Here is a 24,603-nt window from a genome sequence, read left to right on the forward strand (position 1 = left end):
CTTATTGTTTCTGCCTACGGCACAAGGCAGATGCCCAGGTGCTGAGCACATCCTGGGCGTAGTGGCAGTGGTCTTCCCAGTGCTGTGTAGATCAGCAGCTCTCTAGGAAGTGCTGGTTTCAAACTAATCAGTGGACCTGAGACCCAGTAGCACACTGTTCTGCCAAGTGTGGGACAAGTCTTGCCCTGTGTTAAAGCGAGGGGTGTGCCCTGCCCTGGCCTCTCCCGGGCACAGAGGCATGCCTGCAGCAAGCTTATCCTAGCCAGCCGTTCTCTGCAGGGAACCCTTGAGTGGAGATAAAAGCCCAGGAACAGGTCCTGCAGGGAAGAGGCAGCCAGGGAGATGGGTGTGTCCCTGGGTCCCTGGGTCCCTGCCCTTAGGAGCTGGTTAACGATCAGCTCCAGCTTGTTTCTTACCTAACAGCCCCTAGTCCAAGATCACACCCCTAAGATGACAGCAGTAGGGCCCCTGGTTCAGTCCTGCCCTGACTCCAGGCCGACTCCCTGTGCCCTGAGGCCTTGAGCTTTGAGCCTTTCTTGTTCTTAGGTTTCCATCGCATAGGAGTCTGGGTTAATGTATCAGGAACCATAGCCTTCCACACCGGCCCGTGTTGACTGTGCAGTCCGGTCATTTTCCTTGCACTCCATGCTTGAGCCCAAGCAGAGGCTCACCCCCCTTTTCTCTCTCCGTCTCACCCCACCCCACAGGGAGCGAGCCCAGGGGCTCACCGTCTTTTAAGTCCCCGCCTCTCCAGCTGCCCCCTGCTGGCTGGCTCTGGTTGCTGTGTATCTGCATACAGAAGCCCCTCCCTGAGTCTACACTGGCTTGGCTGCTCAGTTCCCTTGCCTGCTCTGAGGGTGCCTTCTCAAGGGGCCCACCAGACGCCTCCCCACCCCTGGGATGACGCCATGCTCTCTGTCGTCCCCTTGTCTGGCACCTCAGTGCCATGGTCCTTCCGACATCCCCACCCCGCACCCGGTAGCCCAGGCCTTTACATCTTTGCACAGGCATTTCCCAGGCTGCCTGCCTCTCCCTGAACTCACTTATTCAGGAGTTGTCAGCTTAGGGCCAGCACAGGGCTGGGTCTGGGAGCTCAGCAGGCCGCGTTGAGACCTCATGCTCCACACTTTTTTTTATGAAGCCCTTTCTGGGCAGCGTGTCAAATACAATATTACTGTCGTGTGTATTTCTGTCTGTTTCCTGACCAGACTGTGAGCCTCGAAAGATAGTGTGTAGATGAGGGAAACGCAGGCCCCCATTGGCTTTTATGGGTAAAGTTTTATTGGGCCGTGATGCCCCGTCCTCCACCTTTATCAGGGTATTGCTCTCTGGTCCTTTACAGAGCAGGTGCACAGTAAGGCCTCAAGTGAGCAGTAGTGACCATAGGGCCCAAACTGTGTTAGCGCTATGTGCACCACAGCATTTAAGGCCCACAGTGACCCTGTGAGGTGTAGCAACCTCCTTTCTTCAGACAAGAAAAGGCGTCACAGTTGCTAAGCAAGTGGTCTGGAATTGGAATGTGTCTGGCACTCTCCCGAGCCCTGACCGGCTGCCAGAGAATGAGGGGAGCCTTGGCCATAGGGAGAAGAAAAGGGGATAGAAGGGTGATGCTTATGGGGGTGTCCTACCCTCACACGGCTCATGCGCAGCTAAGCATCGTGTCCCAAGCAAGGGATGTTCAGCTCCAGGGAGCTTGCTGAGAACTCAGATGCTGGGTGGGCAGTCTTCTGTTCTGCCTTGGGACTTCCTCCTGAGGACTGTGATAAGATCTGTTGAGTTGAACAGAGCATAGGGGACCTTTGGCTTCCAGTCTGGTCCCTGCATTTCTTCAGTCAGGCCATGTTGCAGGCACAGAGGCCTTCAGGGTCAGGGTAGCGTGTGCCCCGCCTGACTCTCCATGGCAGTACCATGGTACTGATGGGGCTGATGAGTGAGCTACAGGGCAGGAAGGAGTGAGAGGCCTGTTGCTATGGGCCCAGTAGCTCCCCTGGGTCTTCTGTTGCAGTGGACGCTAGGAGCCATTGTGTGTTGGGATCCCAAGCTCACTGGGGAGGAAACTGGTTTTTTGTTTTTTGTTTTTACTCCATATCCCCTCCAGTGTTTGCTGTTTGTTGGTTGGGGGTGGGGGCGGGGGTCAAGAGGCTCTCCTGGAAACCAGTTACTTTTCGTTGCTTGCTCTTTGTTTGTCAGTGTTAGGGACAGAGCCCAGGGCTTCATGCAAGCCAGATAAGCCCTCCACTGCTCAGCGACACCCCTAAGCCCTTGCGAAACAACGAGTGAGTGCTGGATTGAACTTTGTCCTCACAGGTGTGGAGTGTCCTGGTTCAGGCATCGTACCCTGAGAATGTACCCACATTTCCTTGAGACAGAGTTACCCAGCCTGAGAGTTCACTGCAGAAATGGAGCTGGCCCACTAGCCCCCTGCGTCACTCTCTTTCCAGTCACAAAGGCAGATCAGAAGTGGACTCTTGAGCCACTTGGGCAGGTCCTTTAGTCTCAACGATAGTGATAAAGTACCCAGCTGCTGAGTGGGCTGCTTGGGCTTGATAGCAGCCTCCTGCTTGGGCAGATAGATATGCCAGCCTCCGGCAGCTGCCAGAGCAATGGAGTCAGCCCTCTCGGCCCCGCAGACCGCTAGTGGAGCCATTGACCTGCAGGAACTTGAGCATGGCATCTTTCAGGGCTGCTCTCTGGCTTGTGAGGTGGTAGACGTGTGAGGCAGGGTGGACTGTTGTGTATTACCTGACTGAGGCCTGGGCTCCCTCCCCTCCGTAGACTCTCAGCCACCCACCTTCACTCCCTTTGTTAAAGGAAACTCAGGCCAGAGAAGGCCCACATTGTCAGCGGAGTCCACCTTTCCGTGGGGTCCAAGTTTAGGAGCATCTGGCTTGGGGCAGACCTCGGGGAAGGGTTGCCGTCCCAAAGTTACTCTTTCATTCATGTACCGTGCTGGGCATCAAACGCAGGAGACCTTGTGCGTGCTAGGCAATCCCACTGATCCACTGATCCACACCCCAGAACCATTAAATATTTTCTTGATTCTTGAGTTTTTCTTTGAAGGGTCCACTTGCCTGGCCTCGAAAGAACAGGTGAGGGCATCAACCAGATTCAGAGCTTCCTGCTGTGTGTGTCACGCTTTGGGCTGGTTGTTTGGCTCCAGGGGCCTGAAAGCGCTTTGTTTTGAAAGTCCTGTGGTCCTGACCGTGGCTCTTATCTGATGGCTCTCCTGTTGGCTTTGCTCTTCAGGAGCTGAGAGAAGACAACATCATCTTAATCGAGACCAAGGCCATGTTGGAGGAGCAGCTGACTGCCGCCCGGGCTCGCAGCGATAAAGTCCATGAGCTGGAGAAAGAGAACCTGCAGCTAAAATCTAAACTCCATGACTTGGAGCTGGTATGAAGGAAGCGCGGGCCGTGTGCAGAGGTGCTGGGGGTGCGAGGGAGGGGCAGGCAGGCTCTTCTGCTCTGTCAGCTTCTGAGTGAGAAGAACCTGCTCTCAAGTGGGCACTTGCAGCCCTTGGCACAACTAGGACCTGGCTTCTGTATCGCTTCCGCAAAAGTGACCACTCTCGCACAAAGGCGAACGCACATGTGTCTTCTCCAAGGGTCTTTAGTGGCTCTTGGATGGGTTGGGCACTGCTGTGTCATCCCTGTCTCAAATGCTGTGAGCCAGCAAGCTGCCCATCACCACAGTGCGTATTGCGAAGCATTGTCCCCTGTGCCCCTCTGCTCCGGAGAGTGGTCGTTGAGACCTTAGGACTTCCTTCGTGACCTAAGCAGACAGGACAAGAGACTGCCGCAGTGGGGGCCTGGGCGGCGTGTTTCTGGGCAGCTCCATCCGTCCGGGAGGAAGCATGCTGTCCTCCTGCAGCTGACCTGTCCTCACTCCCCCCCCCCCCCCACTAGGATCGGGACACAGATAAGAAACGGATTGAGGAGCTGCTGGAAGAAAACATGGTTCTGGAGATCGCTCAAAAGCAGAGCATGAACGAGTCAGCCCACCTGGGCTGGGAGCTGGAACAGCTGTCCAAGAATGCGGACCTGTCCGACGGTAGGCAGTGCCCGGTGCCTGGGACCCAGTCCCCCTCAGCCGCTGCGGCTGACCCGGGGCTCCGAGTCTTCTAGGAGCCCATCCATTCTCCTCAAGTAAATGTGATTTCCTCAAGTGCCATTTGGAGCTGTTTCATTACAGGCCTCCCCGGGGGAAACATGAGTGGCCTGGCAGCCCGGATGCTCGGAAGTAAACTACAAATGAAGTGTTGGGATTTCTCGGTTTCCCATGTGGACACTCAGGAGCTTTCAGATCTCAGCTCTTTGCTGATGATGGAAAACCCTGACACCAGAAGTGTCCCCAGTGGTCACTAATCCTTATTATAAGTGTACCCTGGACGTTATTTTCCCTGTTTATTTGCATAATTGGGCAGGATGGATGCAGCCTGGCCTGTCTTCCCTGGTGGAGATGCTAAGTGGCTGCTGCTCCCCAGTCTCAGGCTTCCTGGGGGGGGGGGGACACACGACTCCTTCCTGGCACATACTGCCGCCCTCTGCTGGTACCTTGAGATAAGGGTACCCGTTATGGGAAGGGTGGGGAACCCCAGTCAGCATTGCAGCAGGAAGCTCCAGCTCCCAACAAACAATAAGCCAATTCCTGTGTTTGAAAATAGCTATATTCACCTTTCCCATGCACCCATTTGAAAATTAGTATTGACTTAGCATTTTACGGTTGGCTTGTTTTAGGTTTAGAAGATAACCGATAAAAATTCCCCGAGACTCCTACCAAGGTTGTTTCTGCTAGTGCTCTTACCAGCTCTGAACTTGAAAGCAAACTTGTTTCTGTGGACACTGTGTTGTATCTGCTTTGGTATCTGTGTACCAAGCCAAGGTGCCCCGGATCCACACAGGGTAGGAGAGGGCATTGTCTCTCCTGTGAAGTTTCAAGACTGCCCCCTGGTGGACTGGATAAGCAGTGCAGGCTCGCAGGAGACTTAATGGTGTTGCTTCTCTGACATTTTTAGGGTATTAAGTCTCAAAGCCAGCTTCTTATTCCTACTCTTCTCACCCCCTCTTCTGCTATGACCCCAGAGTCTTTGGTGCAGGATTTGTGTTGTAAATGTATCAGTTGGGGCTAGGCACCACATGATCATTTGCTCTCTGCATTTCGATTGGTTGAGGCTTTCCATAATGATCTCTGTCTGTTGCAAGGGGCTGTCTCCGGTGATGGCGAGTCCTATATCGGATAAGTGCTTAGAGTGTAGTTAGGCGTTATGCTGGCTTAGTAAAGTGTGATTGTAGGTTCTCCTTCAAGATCCATCATGGCTAGATTACTTTCTTTAGCTAACTGAGAGGAGGCCTCCCACGTGTCGTTGATGCTAGAATTGGGCGTACTGTGTTGTTGTCACAGCCCCCTCCCCACTGTTGCCATTGTTGGACGGTCTTGCCTGTTGGGTCTGTGCTGTTGCTCTGGTAGATGCTAACTCTGCAGCAGACACACTCTTCAGCCCTTGTAGTTGCCCTCGGATCTGAGCGCACACATCACACATCAAGTTTGAACACGCATGGGTGATGAGTAAGAGAGGGATAGATAAAGTCAGCAGTGCAGTGTGGCAGGGCTCTGAAGAGGGCTGAGGAGCAGCCTTGGCTATTTCCTCAGGGTGGTTCAGGCCCATGTGTTCCTCCTGAGAAACTCTGTGACTTACCTGAGGCATTGCGCCTGCTTGTTTGGGAAAAAGACCAAGAAGTCTAGTTCTTTTTTCTTTCTTTCTTTCTGTTTTTGTTTGTTTGTTTGTTTTTGTTGTTGTTTTGTTTGTGGGTTTTTTTTTTTTTTTTTTTTTTTTTTGGTTTTTCAAGACAGGGTTTCTCTGTGTAGCCTTGGCTGTCCTGGACTTGCTTTGTAGACCAGGCTGGCCTCGAACTCACAGTGATCTACCTGCCTCTGCCTCCCGAGTGCTGGGATTAAAGGCATGTGCCACAACCGCCTGGCTAGAAGTCTAGTTCTTGACTCAAGAGAGAGCTAGGTTGTTTAAAAGCAGAGTAGACGCCTTTTTAAAACATTCTGCTTATATCTCGTCTCACTGAGAAATCTAAAGCAGCTTGCATGTACGGTCTGACTTTGCCTGCAACCTAATTGTGAAATCAGAAGGACTCCTTCACACCAAGGTTCTGTCCCATGCTACCAGCAGTGGGCGCGCACATGTACACAGGCACAGCTTTCCTTCACCCTCGGAAAGCAACGCGGTCCCTCTTAGCACCTTGATTGGCTCCTACGCTGCAGTCCGGTTTCTCCTTAAACATTACAGTGAGTGTACCCCCAACTCTGCCAGTACTCTTGGGTGCTGCAGCAGCCATCCCATTGGGATGGGGACGGAAAAGCAAGAGAGAGGGTGCCTAGATCTTGGGGCTCGGCTTCTCTCAGAGGGTGGAAGCAGGGGGCCCCCCTGATGGACTCGGCCCTTCAGCCTCCAGGAAATCTTTCGTGTTCGAGCTGAACGAGTGTGCCTCCAGCCGCATCCTGAAACTGGAGAAGGAGAACCAGAGCCTGCAGAGCACCATCCAGGGTCTGCGGGACGCATCGCTGGCGCTGGAGGAGAGCAGCCTCAAATGCACCGAGCTAGAAAAGGAGAACCAGCAGCTTGGCAAGAAGGTGACCTTCCCCGGGCAGGTGCAGGGCACTTGGTGTGCATCACACGAGGGTTCCCGCCTCCGTAGCCCTCCTTAACTAAGTCCACTGCCAGGCTCTGGGGCTGGGGGCGACAGCAAGCACTTCCTTGCTGGTGGCTCTCCCGTAGGACCTGTGTCTCCTGTCTGCATTCTCCTGACGTCCTCCTTCGGCCCATATAAAGGTCCCTGGGGCAGTGGAGGGGGGCAGGGGCGACAAGCTGTCAGAAGTCCAGGCCCCAGGGACCCTGCCTCCACTGCTTTCTCTCCCGCATGGGGCTTGTTGTGAAAAGGGTCTTCCAGGAACCAGTTAGCAGCATTTACACCCTTATGAGCCTTTGAAATACTGTGTGTCATGTGACATTTTAGCTGCCAAGTGACTTGTTCTGCCTTTAGGGGACAGTAGGAGACAGGTACAAAGCAAAAAAAAAGGGGGGGGAGGAGAAGTGTCTACTTGATTTGGTCTCTTAGATTTCTTTGGGTTGTTGTGATGGTGGTTTTGGTTTTGGTTTTTTCGAGACAGGGTTTCTCTGTGGAGCCCTGGCTGCCCTGGACTCGCTTTGTAGACCAGGCTGGCCTCAAATTCACAGTGACCCACCTGCCTCTGCCTCCCTGAGTGCTGGGATTACGTAAAGTGCAGATTCCCCAGGTCCATAGAGTCATAAAATGAGCGTGAGCCCAGCAGTGTCCAGAGAGGGTCAGCCGTCTCTGTGGGGCAGAACGTGTTGTGACTGAACATGGTGCATGCCTCTGGCGCTGATCAGTCATCAGGAACTTGCTCAAGGCCACATAGTCAGAGGGAAGGTAGATTTTTTTACTCTTTGCCCGCCCCCCAGACCAGCATCAATGTCTCATGCTGAACGTGTGTGATCATAGCAGGAAGAGACAGCCTGGCCTTGAAGCCTCTGCAGACATGTCCGTAGTGTGGGCATCTCCATGGACCAGGATCGCCAGCCCCACAGATGCTCACACTCTAGGAAGCTTGGGCACTGGTGGGTTCCCCCATCAGAGCCTAGCATTGGCGGGTGGCGATGGGAGGGTAATTGTCTGTCCAGGCAGAACAATGCAGTCTGGGACTACAGCGGCAGCGGTGGAGTGTGTGGGCAAGTGGAGTGGGCAGAAGGGGCAGGGCTTGACGGAGGTTTACCTGGAGGGCGATGGAATCTGAGCAGCTGGGTGCCGTCAGGGGTGGAAGCTGTACGGTCCTTGTAGGGGGTCTGGTGCCGGGTGCTTGGGGGTGTGATCTGACCTCAGGCAGAAGTGGGTGCGATCAAGAAACAAGAAGCAAGGCATGGAGTGGATTGGGCACGCGGCAGCATGGGTGGCCTGGGGCAGACACGGTGGGCTGCTACTCGGTGACTTCTCTTATCCCAGGCAGGAAGTGCAAATCATGTCAGGCCAACGGCAGGGAAGGCGTGAGGACTTCACTGCAAAGCAACACTAGTACCTTTTTTTCCCTCAAGGACCTGTATGCATAGCCTGGTCAGAGAAGGGCTTGTCTGTCTGTCTGTCTGCCTGCTGTCGTCTGTCTGTCTGTCTGAACACAGCTCACTTGGTTAGACTGACTGGTCACACAGGCTGGATCTTTACGTCCGCAGATTGAGAAGTTGCAAACGCAGCTGGAGAGAGAAAAGCAGAGTAACCAGGACCTGGAAACTCTGAGCGAGGAGCTGATCCGAGAGAAGGAGCAGCTGCAGAGTGGCATGGAGGCCCTGAAGGCAGACAAGGCCAGGCAGGTAGGCGCTGCCGCCATCACCTCCTCGCTCTCTCGCTCGCTTGCGCTGGCACGCGGGGAGCTGAGAAGACTGTTCTGAGTGCTTCGACTAGAAGAGACTAGAGTTCCTGGCATGGTTGGTCTAGATTCATTCTGTTGCTGTGACATGCACCATGACTGAAAGCAGCATAGAGAAAAGAAGGGTTTATTTCAGCCATCACTGAGGGACGCCGAGGAAGCAGGAACCTGAAGGCAGGCCTGCTTGGTACCCGACACAGCATGGCTTCCATGGAACTCACGTACGCTGAGGAAGTTCAGCAGGAACTGTGGAGGGAGGAGGCTTGCTCTCTGGCTCGCTCGGGCTCAGGCTTCATTAGCTTTCTTATGTAGCGCAGGACTGTCTGCCTAGGGAATGGTGCCGCCCACAGTGGACTCTGCCCTCTTACTTAGCGCGGTTCCCCATAGGCCGGTCTGATAATGGCATCCCTCGGTACAGACTCTGCTCTGGTGGCTCAAGGCTGTGTCAGGCTGACGGTTACAGCTAACTAGGATAGGTGTGGGTGGAGGCTGCTAAGCATTCTGCAGTGCACGGGACAATGGCCCGTTTCTAAAAGCTGAGACGTTGGCAAACATGCAGGGTTCTGCTTGCCTCTGGGCAGAAGGGAGTGGAGGGTAAGGGCAAGGCCGGGTTATCAGGTATTTTAGGGTTTTTAGCCTCTGTTGTAGATGGGTGAGACCGGCTCTACTCATGATGAAAAGACAAGTAGGGCCCTGTCCATGGAGCTCACCTCGTCAGGCAGGTACCAGGCAGCGGGCACAGGACGGTGGGTGCAGGGCCTCGTTAGAGATGTTGTGCAAGGTTGCTTGGGGCACTGGCCATGAGGCTGAGAAGACACAGGAAGGGATCAAGACGTAGAAAGCAGCAGGCTGTTCAGTGTGTCCTCCAGGAAGAAGCTGGGAGACAGAGGAGTGTGGTCCTACAGAAGGCCATGGAGGCTGACAGGAGGGTCCATTGGGTCCCGCTGACCACGACAGAGTAAAACCAAGGGAGCCACTAATACTCTTAATGAAAGAGAAGTGTCATTTGGGTGTAAGATCAGGGTCACGTTCTGAGTGTGTTTTGATGAGCCGTGGGGGGGTTTGGGTGGACTGTAAGGGAGCTCTTGAAGCCGCCTACTTGGCAGCCCCCTTAACGAAGCCGGCTCCCCGGCTGGCACCCCGGTGTGAGGTCATGCCTAATGTGCTTACTCACAGATAAAGGACCTGGAGCAGCAGAAGGGCCACCTCCACCAGGCCGTGTGGTCACTGCGGGACAGGCCGCAGGTCAACAGCGCGCAGGACGCGGAGAAGGAAAACAGAGCCCTCCACCAGGCTGTGACGGAGGCGGGCGGCAAGCTCAGCCAGCTGGAGCTGGAGAAGAAGCAGCTACACAGAGACCTGGAGGAGGCCAAGGAGCGAGGGCAGCGGGCAGAGGCCCTGGAGACGGAGCTGCACCAGCTGGAGAAGGAGAACGAGCAACTGGCCGAGAAGCTGACCTCCCTGAAGACGGCGACCGAGAGAGTGGAGGCGCTGGAGCGCGAGAGCCAGGGTCTGGAGCTGGAGAACCGGGCCCTGAGGAAGTCCCTGGACACCCTGCAGAATGTGTCGGTGCAGCTCGAGGGCCTGCAGAGGGACAACAAGGAGCTGGGTCAGGAGAACCTGGAGATGCGCAAGATGGTGGAAGCCATGCGCTTCACGAGCGCCAAGATGGCGCAGATCGAGACGGAGAACCAGCGGCTGGAGCGGGAGAAGGAGGAGCTGCGCGCCAGCGTGGAGCTGCTGAAGACCTTAGGCAAGAAGTCGGAGCGCCTGGAGCTCAGCTACCAGAGCGTGAGTGCTGAGAACCTGCGGCTGCAGCACAGCCTGGAGAGCAGCAGCCACAGGTCTCAGGCCCTGGAGAGGGAGCTGGGCGAGCTGGAGGCCGAGCGCCAGGCCCTGAGGCGAGACCTGGATGCTCTGCAGCTCGCCAACAGGCAGCTCGAGGGGGCCGAGAAGGACAGGAAGGCCCTGGAGCAGGAGGTGGCCCAGCTGGAGAAGGACAAGAAGCTGCTGGAGAAGGAGACCAGGCGCCTGTGGCAGCAGGTGGAGCTCAGGGACGCTGCCCTGGATGACAGTGCTGCCAAGCTGTCGGCGGCCGAGAAGGAGAGCCGTGCGCTGGACAAGGAGCTGGCCCGCTGCAGGGATGCGGCCGGCAGGCTCAAGGAGCTGGAGAAGGACAACAGGGACCTCACCAAGCAGGTCACCGTGCACACGAGGACACTGACCGCCCTCAGAGAGGTGAGCGAGCCGCGTGCAGGGGCAGTAGCAAGATGGGTCTGTTTCCAGGGTGGGAGGTTCTAGAATGGAGGGGGATCTTGGTGTACTCTCCTGAGGTGTTTCTCCTCAAAACACACACACACACACACACACACACACACACACACACATTCTGTGCCACCGTGTGGTGCTCTTCGGCTCACAGCAGGTTGTGTCCCCATCGGCTGACACTGACTGAATACCACAGGTGGAAGATGCACCTAACACACTTGATCTCCTGCCCATAGGAAGCTTAGAATCCCCCAAAATTAACCAGAAAGTAAAAAGAGCCATAAAGACAGCCGTGCATCAGAGAACCGCTTCGCACCAGACTAGAAATGGTCGAGCTCTTCTGCTTTTACTTTCAATTACATTTAATAGGCTTTAGGTTGGGGGGGGGGCGTTGTTCTCTTACATTCATTCATTCATTCATTCATTCATTCTTTTATTTGTTGGTGTGTGTGTGTCACAGTGTGCATGTGGAGAATGGAAGACGGCTTGAGAGAGTCTGTTTTCTCTTTGCACCGTTTGGGTTCTAGGGACCAAGCTCAGGTTGTCAGGCTAGTCAGCAAGGGGAGTCACCTTCCCAGCCCCACATTGAAGAGGTTTCAAACCCGTGTTTTCCCTGGCCGCAAGATATTTACGCCTTTAGATTTACTTCCGTAATTAAAGGTACCTTTAAGTTGGTCCCAAAATTCTCCACTGTTTTGTTTTGGGTCTCGGGTCTTTTTCTTCCTCTTTGGTGTTGAGGATCGGATACCTGATCTAGAGCATGCTCCCTGAGCAGTGTCCTCAGCTTTTCCTGCCTCGGTAATCCTGGGCGTCCCTTCCCTTCACGAACATACCAGACAGTTTTTACGGATATGTTCCTGGAAGTGGAGCGATGGGGTCAAAGTGTGTGATCATCTCAGCCTCCTTCGTTTTCTGCTTCCTGGGGTCTCTGCTCTGCCTCTCCAGGTGTCTTTTTGTGGGTTGTTGGGTGTTTGTTTTGTGCCGTGGCTCCAGTAGACAGCATTAGGGTCTGAGTGGTCCAGCCTGCAGGTTTTATCTCACACGTGTTCCAGTGTCTTTGGCTCACTGCTTCAGGTACCTGGCTCCTTTCAGCTTGTGACTAAACCATCCTCTAGTGGATGGCTCCTCAGCGTGTAGCAGGCAGACAAGGGAAAGATCAAGGGAGAGAGGTGGCACTCTGTGGAGCTCAGCCTGAGGCGGCTGCAGGGTGCTCTGTGCCTGATGAGAGAAGGGACGTGATTTCAGGGTGAGCTCAGAGCTATGACAGTGTTCCAAAAAGACAACTATTGGTGGGGGTGAGCCAGGGAAGGGCTCAAACCCTGCATGCCACCCACAGTCCGTGTCTGTACAGCGCAGGCAGGGTGCTCTGTGATGTAGTGACCTGCGGGGATCCCCAGGGCTTGTTACACAGATGCAGTCCCATCTCCACGGTCTGGACAGCCATCCGTGCAGCAGTCGGCGGCTGTCCTGGGACTTGGCTCTGCTCTTGCTTTTGTTTTTGAAAACAGAATCTGGCTCAGGCTAGTCTGAGATTCCCTGTATAGCCCAGGCTAGCCTTGAACTCTTGATCCTCTTGTCTCGGCCTCCTGAGTGCCCACCTCCAAACAGCTTTGACCTAGAGCTTCTCCATCTTAGCACTAGGTTTGGGCAGTGACCACGGCAGGTTAGGAGGCTGTCAGAAACCGCGTGCCAGCTCTTCCCTGCTTCATCCAGATCCATGTTTTCTCTAATCCACAGCCCCTTGCCAAAGCTACTCACCTGGCGTCAGCTGCTAGCGGGGAAATTTGATGGCGGAGGCACTGTTGTGCCTATGGTTTGGTAGGAGGGATGGCTGAGGGCGGGGATACAGCTTCCCTCAGAGAGCTTTGCGGGGATGGAAGCAAAAGGGAGACGAACCTAGAGTCCATCATCTACGTTCTGAAAGGTTAGCCCAAGCCAGGGTATAAAATGACCTCCTTCTGAGAGGTTAGCCCAAGCCAGGGTATAAAATGAACTCCTTCTGAGAGGTTAGCCCAAGCCAGGGTATAAAATGAACTCTTTCTGAGAGGTTAGCCCAAGCCATTGATTAAAAGGAACTCCTTCTGAAAGGTTAGCTCAAGCCAGGGTATAAAATGAACTCCTTCTGGGCATGGAGACAGGAAATTTGGTTGAGAGCATGCTCTCTTAGCATGCATGAAGTCCTAGGTTGGAATCCCAGCACAAAATCAGGCATGGCGGTGTACACTTAAAATCCTTATACTTGAAGGTAGAAGCAGGAAGATCAGAAATTCAGGTTCCTCCTCAGCTGCACCAGAAGTTCAAGGCCACCCTGAGTTACCTGAGACCCTACCTCAGAAAACAGAAACAACGGCAAAACCCTCTCTTCTTGTTTTCCCCCCATGGCTATTGAGTATCTAATTACTTGCTAATTTTATAATTTTTAGAAGTTGACTGTATTAGTAGAGCTCATACTGCTACTAAAAGTCAGCACAGAGAATATTTTTGATGTTTTGGGGGAGAACATTCTGGATCGTCCTCTGTATGTTGCCGTGCCATCTGTTTCCAGCTCCAGGAGGGCTGGGAAAGGGTGTTCTCTTCATCCCCTTTCTTTTGGTGGAACATTCTGGAGTTGACCACCTAGTCGTCTAGCGTGCTCACTTGAAACAGCTAGGTTTGGGAAGAAGTGGCTCCAGCATCATGAGGCCTAAGCCTCTCTGCCAGGCTCCTGTCCACCGTGGTGTCCCCTGCCTTGCAGGACCTGGTGCAGGAGAAGTTGAAGAGCCAGCAGCTGACCAACGAGCTGGACAGCCTGAGCCAGGAGCTGGAGAAGGTCGGCCTGAGCAAGGAGCTGCTGCTGCAGGAGGGCAACAGTCACGCTGACACGTAAGGACAGTGCCCTGCACTAGCCCTGTGCTCTCCGATGAGCCTGAGCTCCTGGGTCTGGGCCTGGCTTTATTCTTTACTGCTGGGGTCACCGTGTTACTCGACTGCTTGCGTCTGTCCTTTGTAGTTGGGTCTTGTCCCTTGGAGTCTCAGGAAATACGGAAGGAGATTCGTTTGTGTGGTCAAATGCTGTGGTGCCGCTGGACAATAAATCCAGGGTCTCCGGCATGCTTGGCAGGCTTTCCGCTGACCTGCAGCCCAGCCCTAAGAGGAGCCCACTTCTCTTTTTAATTCGATGGTTTCGATTTTTCCTACCTATGTTCTCTTTGAACAGCCTGGCTTTTCAAAGAAATCTAAGCATGATGACCCTTTTCTGAATCTGTAACCAACATGCCTGTACTGATGGTTGGCGCAGTAGAAAGGCTGTGGGCGTGGTGGCGCACGCCTTTAATCCCAGCACTTGGGAGGCAGAGGCAAGCGAATTGCTGTGAGTTCAAGGCTAGCCCAATCTACAAAGAGTCCGGCACAGCCAAGGATACATAGAAAAACCTTGTCTTTAAAAACTTAAAAAACAAAAACAAAACAATAAAGAAAGGCAGGCTGTGGGCCTACCACACAGCCAACGTCGTAATCCTGGACCGACTACCGAGGTTTCCTGGGATGTAGTCTCCTCGTCTATAATGTCTCTGTGGTAGAAGGCCTCTTTAAGGAGTGGTTGTAAAATATAGTCATGGTGTTTTGTGTGATGGTGTTGTGGATGTGTCAGCTGAGGAAACACGCGCCACCACCGTTGCGCCCCTCCCCCCAAGGCTCTGGCTAGTGGGTTTGGCTCCCAGGGTCCCTGGAACACCTTCTGCAAGTGGCACATAAAACCAGCTTAGTGGGAAGAGTGTGGCTGGCCACAGGGGGTGGGATTAGAGGTGAAGGGAGTGAAACCTGAACTATTGTATCTTTATATTTTCAGAAAGTGCAAGATTTTGGAAGGCAAAAGTGAGTCAGCACTGAAAACAGCACTGGCCATGAAAGAAGAGAAGATTGTGTTTTTGGAGGCACAGGTGGAAGAGAAAGAGAGCTTGAATCACCAGCTACAGACGGAGCTGCAGTTGGTGAGGGCCGGACTGAGGCAGCCAGGGGCAGTGTTCCGAGGCAGGTGACAAAGAGCTGTAGGTCCCAAGGGCGCCAGCTTCAGGGTAGGAGCTGGGCACACCAGAGCCAGATGCATGGTGGGGCACGGTGGGAGGAAGCTGTGGCTCAGGGCAGTGCCACACCTCCAAGTCACGTGTGAGAACATGAAACAGCCCAGAGCGGCAAATAAAGACCTTCAGGCTCCTAAGGCCCCTTACATGGAACAGGGCCTTATATGAACATGTTTGTCAGCTCTTGGGCACATACAAGTACCTGTTCCCATATATGTAGACAGTATGCGGAGCACATGTACACACACTACATGCATGTAGGCATGCTTCCCTCATTCACACTTTCCCCACATGTCAATAAGGTACTACACACGTGCGCACATGTATGCTCGGAGGGGGTCCCAGCCTACCCACCAGTGGGGCCTCCTGCATGGCACCTTCCTGCCTGAATCTGCGTCAACATTGCTTGCAGGTAAAGGAAGAGCGTGAGCAGCTCAGGCAGACCCAGGAGGATGGGACGCAGGCGCAGAAAGTACTGAAGCACCTGGCAGGCAAGGGGGTCACCGGTCACCACGAGGAGGCCTGGGGACCCAGCCACAAAGAGGCCACCATGGAGCTGCTCCGTGTGAAGGACCGGGCCATCGAGCTGGAGCGCAGTGTGAGTGGGCTGCCCACCCACGAGGAGACCGTCCCGTTGACAGTTGCTCCCGTAGCATGTTGCCACTGTGATGAGTGTGGGATGGCAGAGGCCATGGAGGCTATTGGATCTAATAGGACACTTGTTGAGTTGTCCTGGCTGGTCCTTTTGGTCCCGTCTTAATCAAGGGACACACCCAATCTCCTGGGCTGACCCTCCTGCCTGGGACCTGTCCACCAGCCTTCATCCCCATAGTGTTGTGTGTTTTCCAGAGCTGCCTCCCAGTACCTCAGCCCAAGCTGCTTCTAAACAATGCTTTATTGACACACAGCCACACCTTTTTATTTACATGTGGTCTGGGCTGCTCTCCCACTGCAGTGGCAGCCTTCACTGTTGGCGTGGAGATGATGTGGCCACCGAACTTGAAAGTATACCGTTGGCCCTTATCAGGAAAAGCTGTCCAGTGCTCGTCCCTCTGGCTCTGTTTGATTCACAGCAGTGACTTTATGATTTCCAGTGCACAGGCAGGCCGCGACAGAACGTTAGAGGCTTCTCTCAAAGTCACGTGCTGATAAGCCTGCAGCCGCGTCCTCACTCCTAAGCTGACTGGTGGCATAATAGATTGTGATCTGTTAGTCTCCTAAGTTCCCCCTGCTGTCCCAGGGTAGGGCCAGCTATTAATGAGGACTCGGCTCCATGGTCAATGGGGGAGTGGCTTCAGCTCGCAGAAAAGTACTTTTGGGGGTGTTCCACACCAAAGGAAAGGAAGGGAATCATGAAAGTGGCTTGCGTGTCAGCGTGCCCCATGTCTAGGCTGCAGCCCCTGTAGTATACTGTCTCTCTTTGAAAGTTCTATTGTCCATTTTCAAGATGGAAACAATTAACTTCCTGTGCCCCAGCTGGACCTACCCTCGGGGGCTCCAGTGGAAGCCCAGGGCCTGTGCCCAGAAAGCAAACGCTGGCCACCCTGGGTGACTGGCGCGTGTCTCTCCTCTAGAACGCAGCGCTTCAGGCTGAGAAACAGCTGCTGAAGGAGCAGCTGCAGCACCTGGAGACGCAGAATGTGACCTTCAGCAGCCAGATCCTGACCCTACAGAAGCAGAGCGCCTTCCTGCAGGAGCACACCACCGCGCTGCAGACCCAGACTGCAAAGCTGCAGGTAGCTCCGCCTGGGCAGCTCTTCAGTGGGAACTGCAAGGCCAAGGGTGGGCGTGGTTGCCAAGAGGCTTACTGTAGACGGAGTCCTTCCAGATGGGAGGGAGGCGTGTGTGTGTGTGTGTGTGTGTGTGTGTGTGTGTGTGTGTGTGTGTGTGTGTGTGTTATTTGTGGGTAGTAGGTGGTGGGAAAATGAAAATTTGCTTAATTGTAATTTCTGGGAAAAGTTGGAAAGTTACTTATGGGACAGAGACAATAGACAGGAAACTTATTTGGCAAGGAGGTCTGGTTTGTTTTGTTAAAATAAGAAAATAGGATGTTCATTTTTTACTCTTTTTTTTTTTTTGTCTTGGAAAAAGCCTCTGTCTGGTTTTAATATCAGAGTTCTGCTAGAAACTCAGGGTTTAGGTGCAGCCCAATAGTAAAAGTGCTTAGCATGGCGCATGCTCAGTTCTGGCCTTAGCAGCACAAAGATAAGTACTTAAAAATAAAAAAATCAGTCAGTTTACAGTATTGTCTGATACTCTATCCTTACAGTTTGTCTGTTGATTTCTAGATTAGGCTTTAAAAATAATCAGTAACGATCCAGGTGGGGTGGCACAGGCTTGTAATCCCAGCGCTTGGAAAGGCAGGGGCAGTTAGATCTTTGTGAGTTCAAGGCCAGCCTGGTCTACAAAGAGTCCAGGACAACCAAGGCTACACAGAGACATCCTGTCTCAATAAAACAAAAACAACAACAACAAATCAGAAATGGCATGTAAGGAGCGTACATAGGAGGATGACGTGATGTTGGCTCAGGGTGACCACCTTTGCATGGCCAGTTTTTTGCCATGTTGGCCCCCTTCCAAAGCCAAGTCCTCACGTTCCGGTAGCATCACCCATGCCTGGCCTCTGATGCTATCTGTTGCTGGTGGTTCTTGGCCTGCTCACCACACACAGGCCTCTGCTCTCCCTGCAGGTGGAGAATTCCACGCTGAGCTCCCAGAACGCAGCACTCGGGGCACAGTACACAATGCTACAGGGCCAGCAGACCGCCAAGGAGGCTGAACACGAGGGTCTGCAGCAGCAGCAGGAGCAGCTGGCAGCTGCCTATGAAGCCTTGCTTCAGGACCATGAGCACCTGGGTGCCCTGTACGAGCGCCAGTCCACAGAGTACGAGGCCCTCATCCGTCAGCACAGCTGCCTCAAGACGCTGCACCGGAACCTGGAGCTGGAGCACAAGGAGCTTGGGGAGAGGTGGGGCCTGGGGGGGCAGAGGAGGCGGAGGCCGGGGCGCAGGGAGTTTGGGGGATACAGAGGTCAGAGGGGCCTGGAGGTGGGGATGTAGCCCGTGGGGGAGGCCGCTGCTGCACCGAGCCCCTGAGGCTGTCCCAGAGGCCACGGTGCTTTCCTGAGGCCTGCACACACACACACACACACACACACACACACACACACACACAACCACCCCCACATTTCCTCTTGGCTGGCTGCTTCCATTGTTGGCGCACCTGAGCTTTCCCAAAGGGAAGGAAGTAGAACCTTCAGCAATGTCTGTTTCAGCTGGGCATTGTGGCAGGGACACGGGGTGAAGTAGTGCCGTGGCTCCCCTCGGCTCTACTTGGAGACCTGTTCTCTACGAGTTCTTTCTTCTTCCTCCCTTTTCTTCTCTCTTGACCCACACCCCTGGGAAAACTCTCCTGGCTGCCAAGTACTGGGTTGTGCACACTCACACTTAAGGATTGCCTCTTCCAAGCCTGAGTCTAGAACACTTGCTTAAAAAAACAACCCAAGATCCCTCCCCCCACTATGTTAAATATTGAATGCATATGACCAAGCACAAAGTAACCCCACACCTATGACCTCAGAGGCAGGGAGGGAGGACTCACTGTTGTGAGTCCCCAGTTGCCCTCCCATAATTACCCACAATACCTTTCTCCTCTAATCTGCCCTGGCTGCTTTTTTTTTTTTTAATTTCAGATATGTTGAAAAACACATAAATGTATACTTTTAGCCATTGACAGCCTCGTGTCCTAGGATGTGTGTCATTAAGTCACCCACTGTTGGCCTGAGCTCCTGCCATGCACGGAGGGTTCCAGATCCCTGAGCAGGTGCAACAAGGGTCTAAAGCCCTGTATGTCAGGACGCTATCACCTTGTGCTCTGCTGCCCCCCAGTGACAGCTGTGCAGTATACAAGGATTGAGAAAGAAAACTTGGGGGGCAGGGAGATCATCTCACCCACCCACTCCCAACGCCAGGTGGGGGCAGCAGTGTGGGCCTCTGTACAGAGTGAGGCAGGTGTGAGGAGGGGCCCGCTGTTTCCTACAGCGGAATTGAGCTGTTTACTCTGTGGTTTCCTTTAGATCTGCTGGTTCTTAGGGAGCCACTTTGTAACAGGAGTCCCTAAAATAAAGGGTGTGTGGCCCAGCTCTCCTTCTCCCAGGCAGCCTACGGACGGGGCTGGCTGTGACAGGGAGGCCAAGGGACCAGAGGATGGGCGATGACTCTGGGCCCCCGTGGGACTCGGGAGTGGTGCTAGATAGCCCCGCCCTGGCAGCACTTGTCTTGCTTCCTGCTGTCCAGCCTCTCACCACTCCACAGAGAAAAGGGTTCAGAGGAATGCCTTTTGCTGAGAGGGTGTGTACCTGTGTCCTGCGGTGTGAGTTTCTTGTAGGGTTGGGGCCAGTGTCAGGGTAGATAGAGCCTGGCCATGTCTCCTCCCTCAGGCACGGCGACTTACAGAAGCGTAAGGCGGAGCTGGAAGAGTTGGAGAAGGCACTGAGCACGGAGCGGGAGGCTCTGCAGCGGGAACAGAGGACCAACGCTGTCGCCACAAGCGAGAACCAGAGGCTGCGAGGAGAGCTGGACAGGTGAGCACCTGGGCGCCCCCACCCAGCCTTGGGAGTAGTAGTGCCAGTGACACCCAGAAATGGGCTCAGACCAGTCCTCTCAAACTCTTTGTGTTTTCATGAACTGCATCTTTTTTGGCTAAGGTAGGGGGCCAAGGGCTCTGCTGCCAGGGGCTAGGTGGTCGTGCTCAGCCAGGACAGGGAAGGGTGGCTCATGTGTTTGGGTAGGCAGTAGTCTCTGGTCCTCCTTATTCAACAGACTCACCTACTCACTGGTGCTTATTTGTAACCAGAATCTCACTCTTTCTCGGACCTTTCGTGGACATGCATGGAGTTCACAAACTATTTGAGTCATTGAGTTCACCCGGCTCTCTTGTTTCTTTCATCTCTCCCACTGTGAACAAGAATCTTCCCAGGACCTACTTTGCGCCAGCCACATCTTTAGTGTTTAGCATTTCAAGTCCTTACCTTGCTGTGTGAAGTAGCCTCAGGCACGGTGCTCAAGTGCGGTTAGTGTCCCCTTGTGCAGGGCAGCCAAGGGCCTAGCGGAGAAAACCTGTATCACATGAGCTTCGCCTGCCTGAGTCCGAGTGCTGGGGGTGTGTGTGTGTGTGTGTGTGTGTGTGTGTGTGTGTGTGAGAGAGAGAGAGAGAGAGAGAGAGAGAGAGAGAGAGACAGACAGACAGACAGACAGACAGACAGACAGAGACAGACAGACAGACAGACACGTAGGATGCCTTTGAGCAGGCAGCCACCTGTGAAAACCTGTATCACATGAGCTTCGCCTGCCTAAGTCCGAGTGATGGGTATGTGTGTGTGTGTGTGTGTGTGTGAGAGAGAGAGAGAGAGAGACAGACAGACAGACAGACAGACAGACAGACAGACACGTAGGACGCCTTTGAGTAGGCAGCCACCTGCAACCGTGTCTGGATATGTTGGAAACCAGGAGAGAGAGAGAGAGAGAGCCCCGTGTTTTCCTTCCGAATGAGGTTCAGTGTCCACTGATTTCACGTTTGAGGTGATTTGATAGAAGTGGACTCCTGGCTAGCACTCCTTCTTGTTTTACAGATGAGGAAATCAGGTGATTCAGAGATCAGGTACCACTGGAGGTTAAACCATTTAGTTAAGGAGGGTTGAGCCCAGACCTTCTCTTGTTTCAGAGTCTGACTAGGGCACACTGCTTCCTTCTCCATCCTTGAGTAACTATATCTTGGGCTTTACAAACCCAGGTGCCTGTGGTAAACAGCAGGCGTGACAAGCGTGTGTGGAAGCACTGCCCCAGTGGGCACAGACTGTGATACGGAGTGCTTGAACGGTCAGAGGGTCCTGCAGTGGACTGGATGCAGCAGCCTTGGGGTTTCTAGTCTCTCTGAGGATGCAGCTGTGATGAAGCCTCTCAGTTCCTAGGTGTTGACAGTGAACTTGGTTTTTGTGTTTGTTTCTAAGACTTATTTCTGTGTTTTAACTGTATCTGTGTGTGTGTATTTGCACATGAGTGCAGGTACACATGGAGGCCAGAGATGTCAGGCCCTCCTCTAGCAGAAGTTTACAGTTGGCGTGAGCTGCCCTAACCAGGTCCTCTGTAAGAGCACAATGCTCTGCCTGCATGTGCACCTGCACACCAGAAGAGGGCATCAGATCACATTATAGATGGTTGTGAGCCACCATGTGGTTGCTGGGAATTGAACTCAGAAACTTCAGAAGGACAGACAGTGCTCTTAACCTCTGAGCCATCTCTGCAGCCCCCGAGTATGTGCTCTTAACTCCTGAGCCATCTCTGCAGCCTGAGATCCAAGCTGACTTACGAGAGTTAGGATGGCAGTAATTGTAGCCGGTACATAGTACCTTACCTGCCCGTCCCACTTTGTCACATATCAGGAGTTAGAAATCCCACAGAGCTGGGCACAGCATTTTTTAAATTTTATTTTATTTTTACAACGACTAACTTTTTATGTACTTTCTTACAAAAATAGAATATAATTAAATATGATTTCACTAACTCTGATTAGCTAGGTCTCTAGTACTGGGCTGAGTGGCTCTTAAGTTCAATTAGAGAGCTGTTGGTTACTGCCAAGGTCTTTGTACCACTGCTACACCTGCAGGGTCACTGTGCCGTGCTGATGGTCGATGTGGTTCGTAGGTGTCATGGCGAGGTGGGACTATTGGTTGTCTCTCTGTTTTGGAAGCTTGTAGGCACAGCGTTTTAGAGGGGGAAAAAATAATTCTCTTAAAAAAAAAAGTTTAGTAGCATAGCTCTTTTTTCCACTTACAGCAGAATGCCTAAATTGTAATGTCGAAAGCCACTGGCCGTGATGTCCCTTTGTGGCCAGTGTCGTAGCCTGCATGCATCTTGTACCCCCTTACCCTAACCCAGACCAGATGTCCTCCTAGAGTCCTAGAGAACACATTTTGAAAAGCAGCTGTTGTGCTCGGTATTCTTCCATGACTCTGTGTGGGCTTGCACAGTCTGCCCCGGTCAGAAGGGGTACAAACCCCGCAGCTGCAGGCCCTTCTGTCTTCGGGATGCTTTTTAGCCCCTGCTCCCCGTGTCCCTCCCGCCCTAGGGTCAGTTTCCTGCACCACCAGCTGAAAGGGGAGTATGAAGAGCTGCACGCCCACACCAAGGAGCTGAAGACCTCCCTGAACAACGCCCAGCTGGAGCTGAACCGCTGGCAGGCGCGCTTCGACGAGCTGAAGGAGCAGCACCAAAGCATGGACATCTCCCTCACCAAGCTGGACAACCACTGCGAGGTGAGAGGCGTGGCTTCGGGCAGGTCTGTGAGGGGCCAGCCACCTTCCTGGGGGGCTTCTCCGAGACTGGAAATGTCCCTGAAGCCAGGGTGGGACGAGATTGCCACCTGTGATGGGGTCATCACAGAAGCCACCTTGCCTGACATTTGCTCCGTGAGGTCAGCAGCGGCTTCCATCAGTCCTTCAGGCCATGGTAGCACCATCTTTGGTCCCTCCTCATTTCAGCAGACAGAGGCATGAATGAAGTGGCCTGGGCTTGAGTGCGGCTGTGTAGCTTGGATCCTGGGGCTGGGTGATGCAGCTGTTGGTGGCCCAGAGCTTATCAGAAATAGGCATTGTGGGAAGCAAAGCCCTCCTTTCGATAGAGTCTCAGATAGATCCCACAGTACAGAGGGTTTGAGGAGAGCTAGGGGGTCCCTCCTGATCTCTGAACCATCCACACCCTGAGAGACACACAGGCAATGGGGAACCTCGGCCTCAGGTTCTGAGATACCTACCTCCTGGACACGCAGCCAGATCTGAGCAGTCCATGGAGGATAAGAGATGCTGGCCCAGTGCCCTATTGGGGAGGGGCGGCACTGTCCAGGGAACCTGCGCCCACTGGGGACTGCCGTTCCAGGAGGTACCCTAGAAGCCTTTGTGTGTGCTTATATGTCTGTGTATCTGTGTCCATGTCTGTGTGCAGGTGTGTGCATATGTACTTGTGTGTGTGTGTGTATAGCTAGTGCTTTTACGTGCTGAGCCATTTCCTTGAACCTCAAAGAAGTGTTCCTAGAAGGGAAATGAATAGTCTAACCTTTGTCCTTCCATGTCTGCTCCTCACATACATGTAGGTTCTGCATAATAATTAAGACATAAGGTAGATTTTGATCTTTCAATTAATGGTGAGGTTAACGTTGTAGTGTAAAGTGGGGTGAAGAGGAAGGTGGGAGGAGCTTGCTTCCCTCCCGTGGCTTTCCTGTCTGCCTTCAGAGCCTGGGTCTTCCCACTACACTACAGTACTGTCCTAAAGCAAAGGTCTCTGAACTTCAGCCCCCAGGCCAGACCTTCCCTACCACCTGCGTTCACACAGCCCGTGAACTAAGGATGGTTCTTGACAGTTTTAGTGGTTGGGGTAAAGATCAGATGAATGATATTTTGTGGGGAGGGGGAGGAAGAGAGAGAGAGAGACAGAGAGAGAGACAGAGAGACAGAGAGGGGTTCTGTTGGGACACGGCCACTCTTAGGTTAGCTGTGCTACAGCCTTTGTGCTGCGGGGTCATAAGACTGCATGGCTTGAGAGGCCTGAGGTCTTTATAGTCTCTGGCTCCCTTTCACAGTGGAACTTGTTGAAATTTAGCGCTTTGTAGTAACCACCTTTGAAACAGGTTTTTTTTTTCAGTGAGATTAATAAATTTCTCTTTTTCAGTCCTGGGGAAAGCAGTCCTCTACTACTAGGTAGGGCCACATCCTTGGCCCCAGTAAAATTAGTTGTAGTGACGTTTTTTACTAAACCCATAGATCAAGAATATCACTCTATGTATAATCTTCTGTTCTCCCTTTTCATACTGAATTTTCATCATCTGCTGTATGGCGGCTGGTTTTACCCTCAGTCCAGACATCTCATCTGTGCTCTCCACAGCACGAGCTACCAGTCGGCTGCTGGGTCAGGTGGTGTGGGTTGATCCTTCCTGGGTCTTCACTAGTGCAGACAGTGGCAGTCTGGGTTTGCGGCATAGCGTCACAGGGTCACATGGTGTCGTCTGTGTTTCAGCTGCTCTCCCGTCTCAAGGGGAACCTGGAGGAGGAGAATCATCACCTGCTGAGCCAGATCCAGCTGCTGAGCCAGCAGAACCAGATGCTGCTAGAACAGAACATCGAGAGCAAGGAGCAGTACCACGAGGAACAGAAGCAGTACATGTATGTGGGCCGTGGACAGCAGTGGGCCGTGGGCGGCGGTGTGTCCGTACATGGGCTGTGGGCGGCGGTGTGTCTGTACATGGGCTGTGGGCGGCGGTGTGTCTGTACATGGGCTGTGGGCGGCGGTGTGTCTGTACATGGGCTGTGGGCGGCGGTGTGTCTGTACATGGGCTGTGGGCGGCGGTGTGTCTGTACATGGGCTGTGGGCGGCGGTGTGTCTGTACATGGGCTGTGGGCGGCGGTGTGTCCGTATGTGGGCCGTGGACAGCAGTGGGCCGTGGGCGGTGGTGTGTCTGTACATGGGCTGTGGGCGGCGGTGTGTCCGTATGTGGGCCGTGGACAGCAGTGGGCCGTGGGCGGTGGTGTGTCTGTACATGGGCTGTGGGCGGCGGTGTGTCTGTACATGGGCTGTGGGCGGCGGTGTGTCCGTATGTGGGCCGTGGACAGCAGTGGGCCGTGGGCGGTGGTGTGTCTGTACATGGGCTGTGGGCGGCGGTGTGTCTGTACATGGGCTGTGGGCGGCGGTGTGTCCGTATGTGGGCCGTGGACAGCAGTGGGCCGTGGGCGGTGGTGTGTCTGTACATGGGCCGTGGGCGGCGGTGTGTCTGTACATGGGCTGTG

General features: G+C 53.7%; 1 protein-coding gene across 3 annotated transcripts in view; it reads left to right on the forward strand.

Annotated features, from left to right (window-relative positions):
* Positions 1-24,603, forward strand: part of CCDC88C (coiled-coil domain containing 88C) — a 120,378-nt gene that overhangs the window by 74,264 nt on the left and 21,511 nt on the right. For all 3 annotated transcript variants that reach the window (XM_084792952.1, XM_084792954.1, XM_084792953.1), the window contains 13 exons: positions 3,247-3,393; positions 3,906-4,050; positions 6,455-6,639; positions 8,252-8,389; positions 9,622-10,683; positions 13,448-13,575; positions 14,540-14,681; positions 15,184-15,369; positions 16,346-16,507; positions 17,462-17,739; positions 19,210-19,353; positions 21,897-22,083; positions 23,837-23,982. In XM_084792952.1, the coding sequence (XP_084649078.1) occupies positions 3,247-3,393; positions 3,906-4,050; positions 6,455-6,639; positions 8,252-8,389; positions 9,622-10,683; positions 13,448-13,575; positions 14,540-14,681; positions 15,184-15,369; positions 16,346-16,507; positions 17,462-17,739; positions 19,210-19,353; positions 21,897-22,083; positions 23,837-23,982 (3,050 nt within the window). The remainder of the gene's footprint in view (positions 1-3,246; positions 3,394-3,905; positions 4,051-6,454; positions 6,640-8,251; positions 8,390-9,621; positions 10,684-13,447; positions 13,576-14,539; positions 14,682-15,183; positions 15,370-16,345; positions 16,508-17,461; positions 17,740-19,209; positions 19,354-21,896; positions 22,084-23,836; positions 23,983-24,603) is intronic.

Source organism: Acomys minous (assembly GCF_964271855.1).
Source record: "Acomys minous genome assembly, chromosome: 8".
Taxonomy (NCBI): Eukaryota; Metazoa; Chordata; class Mammalia; order Rodentia; family Muridae; genus Acomys; species Acomys minous.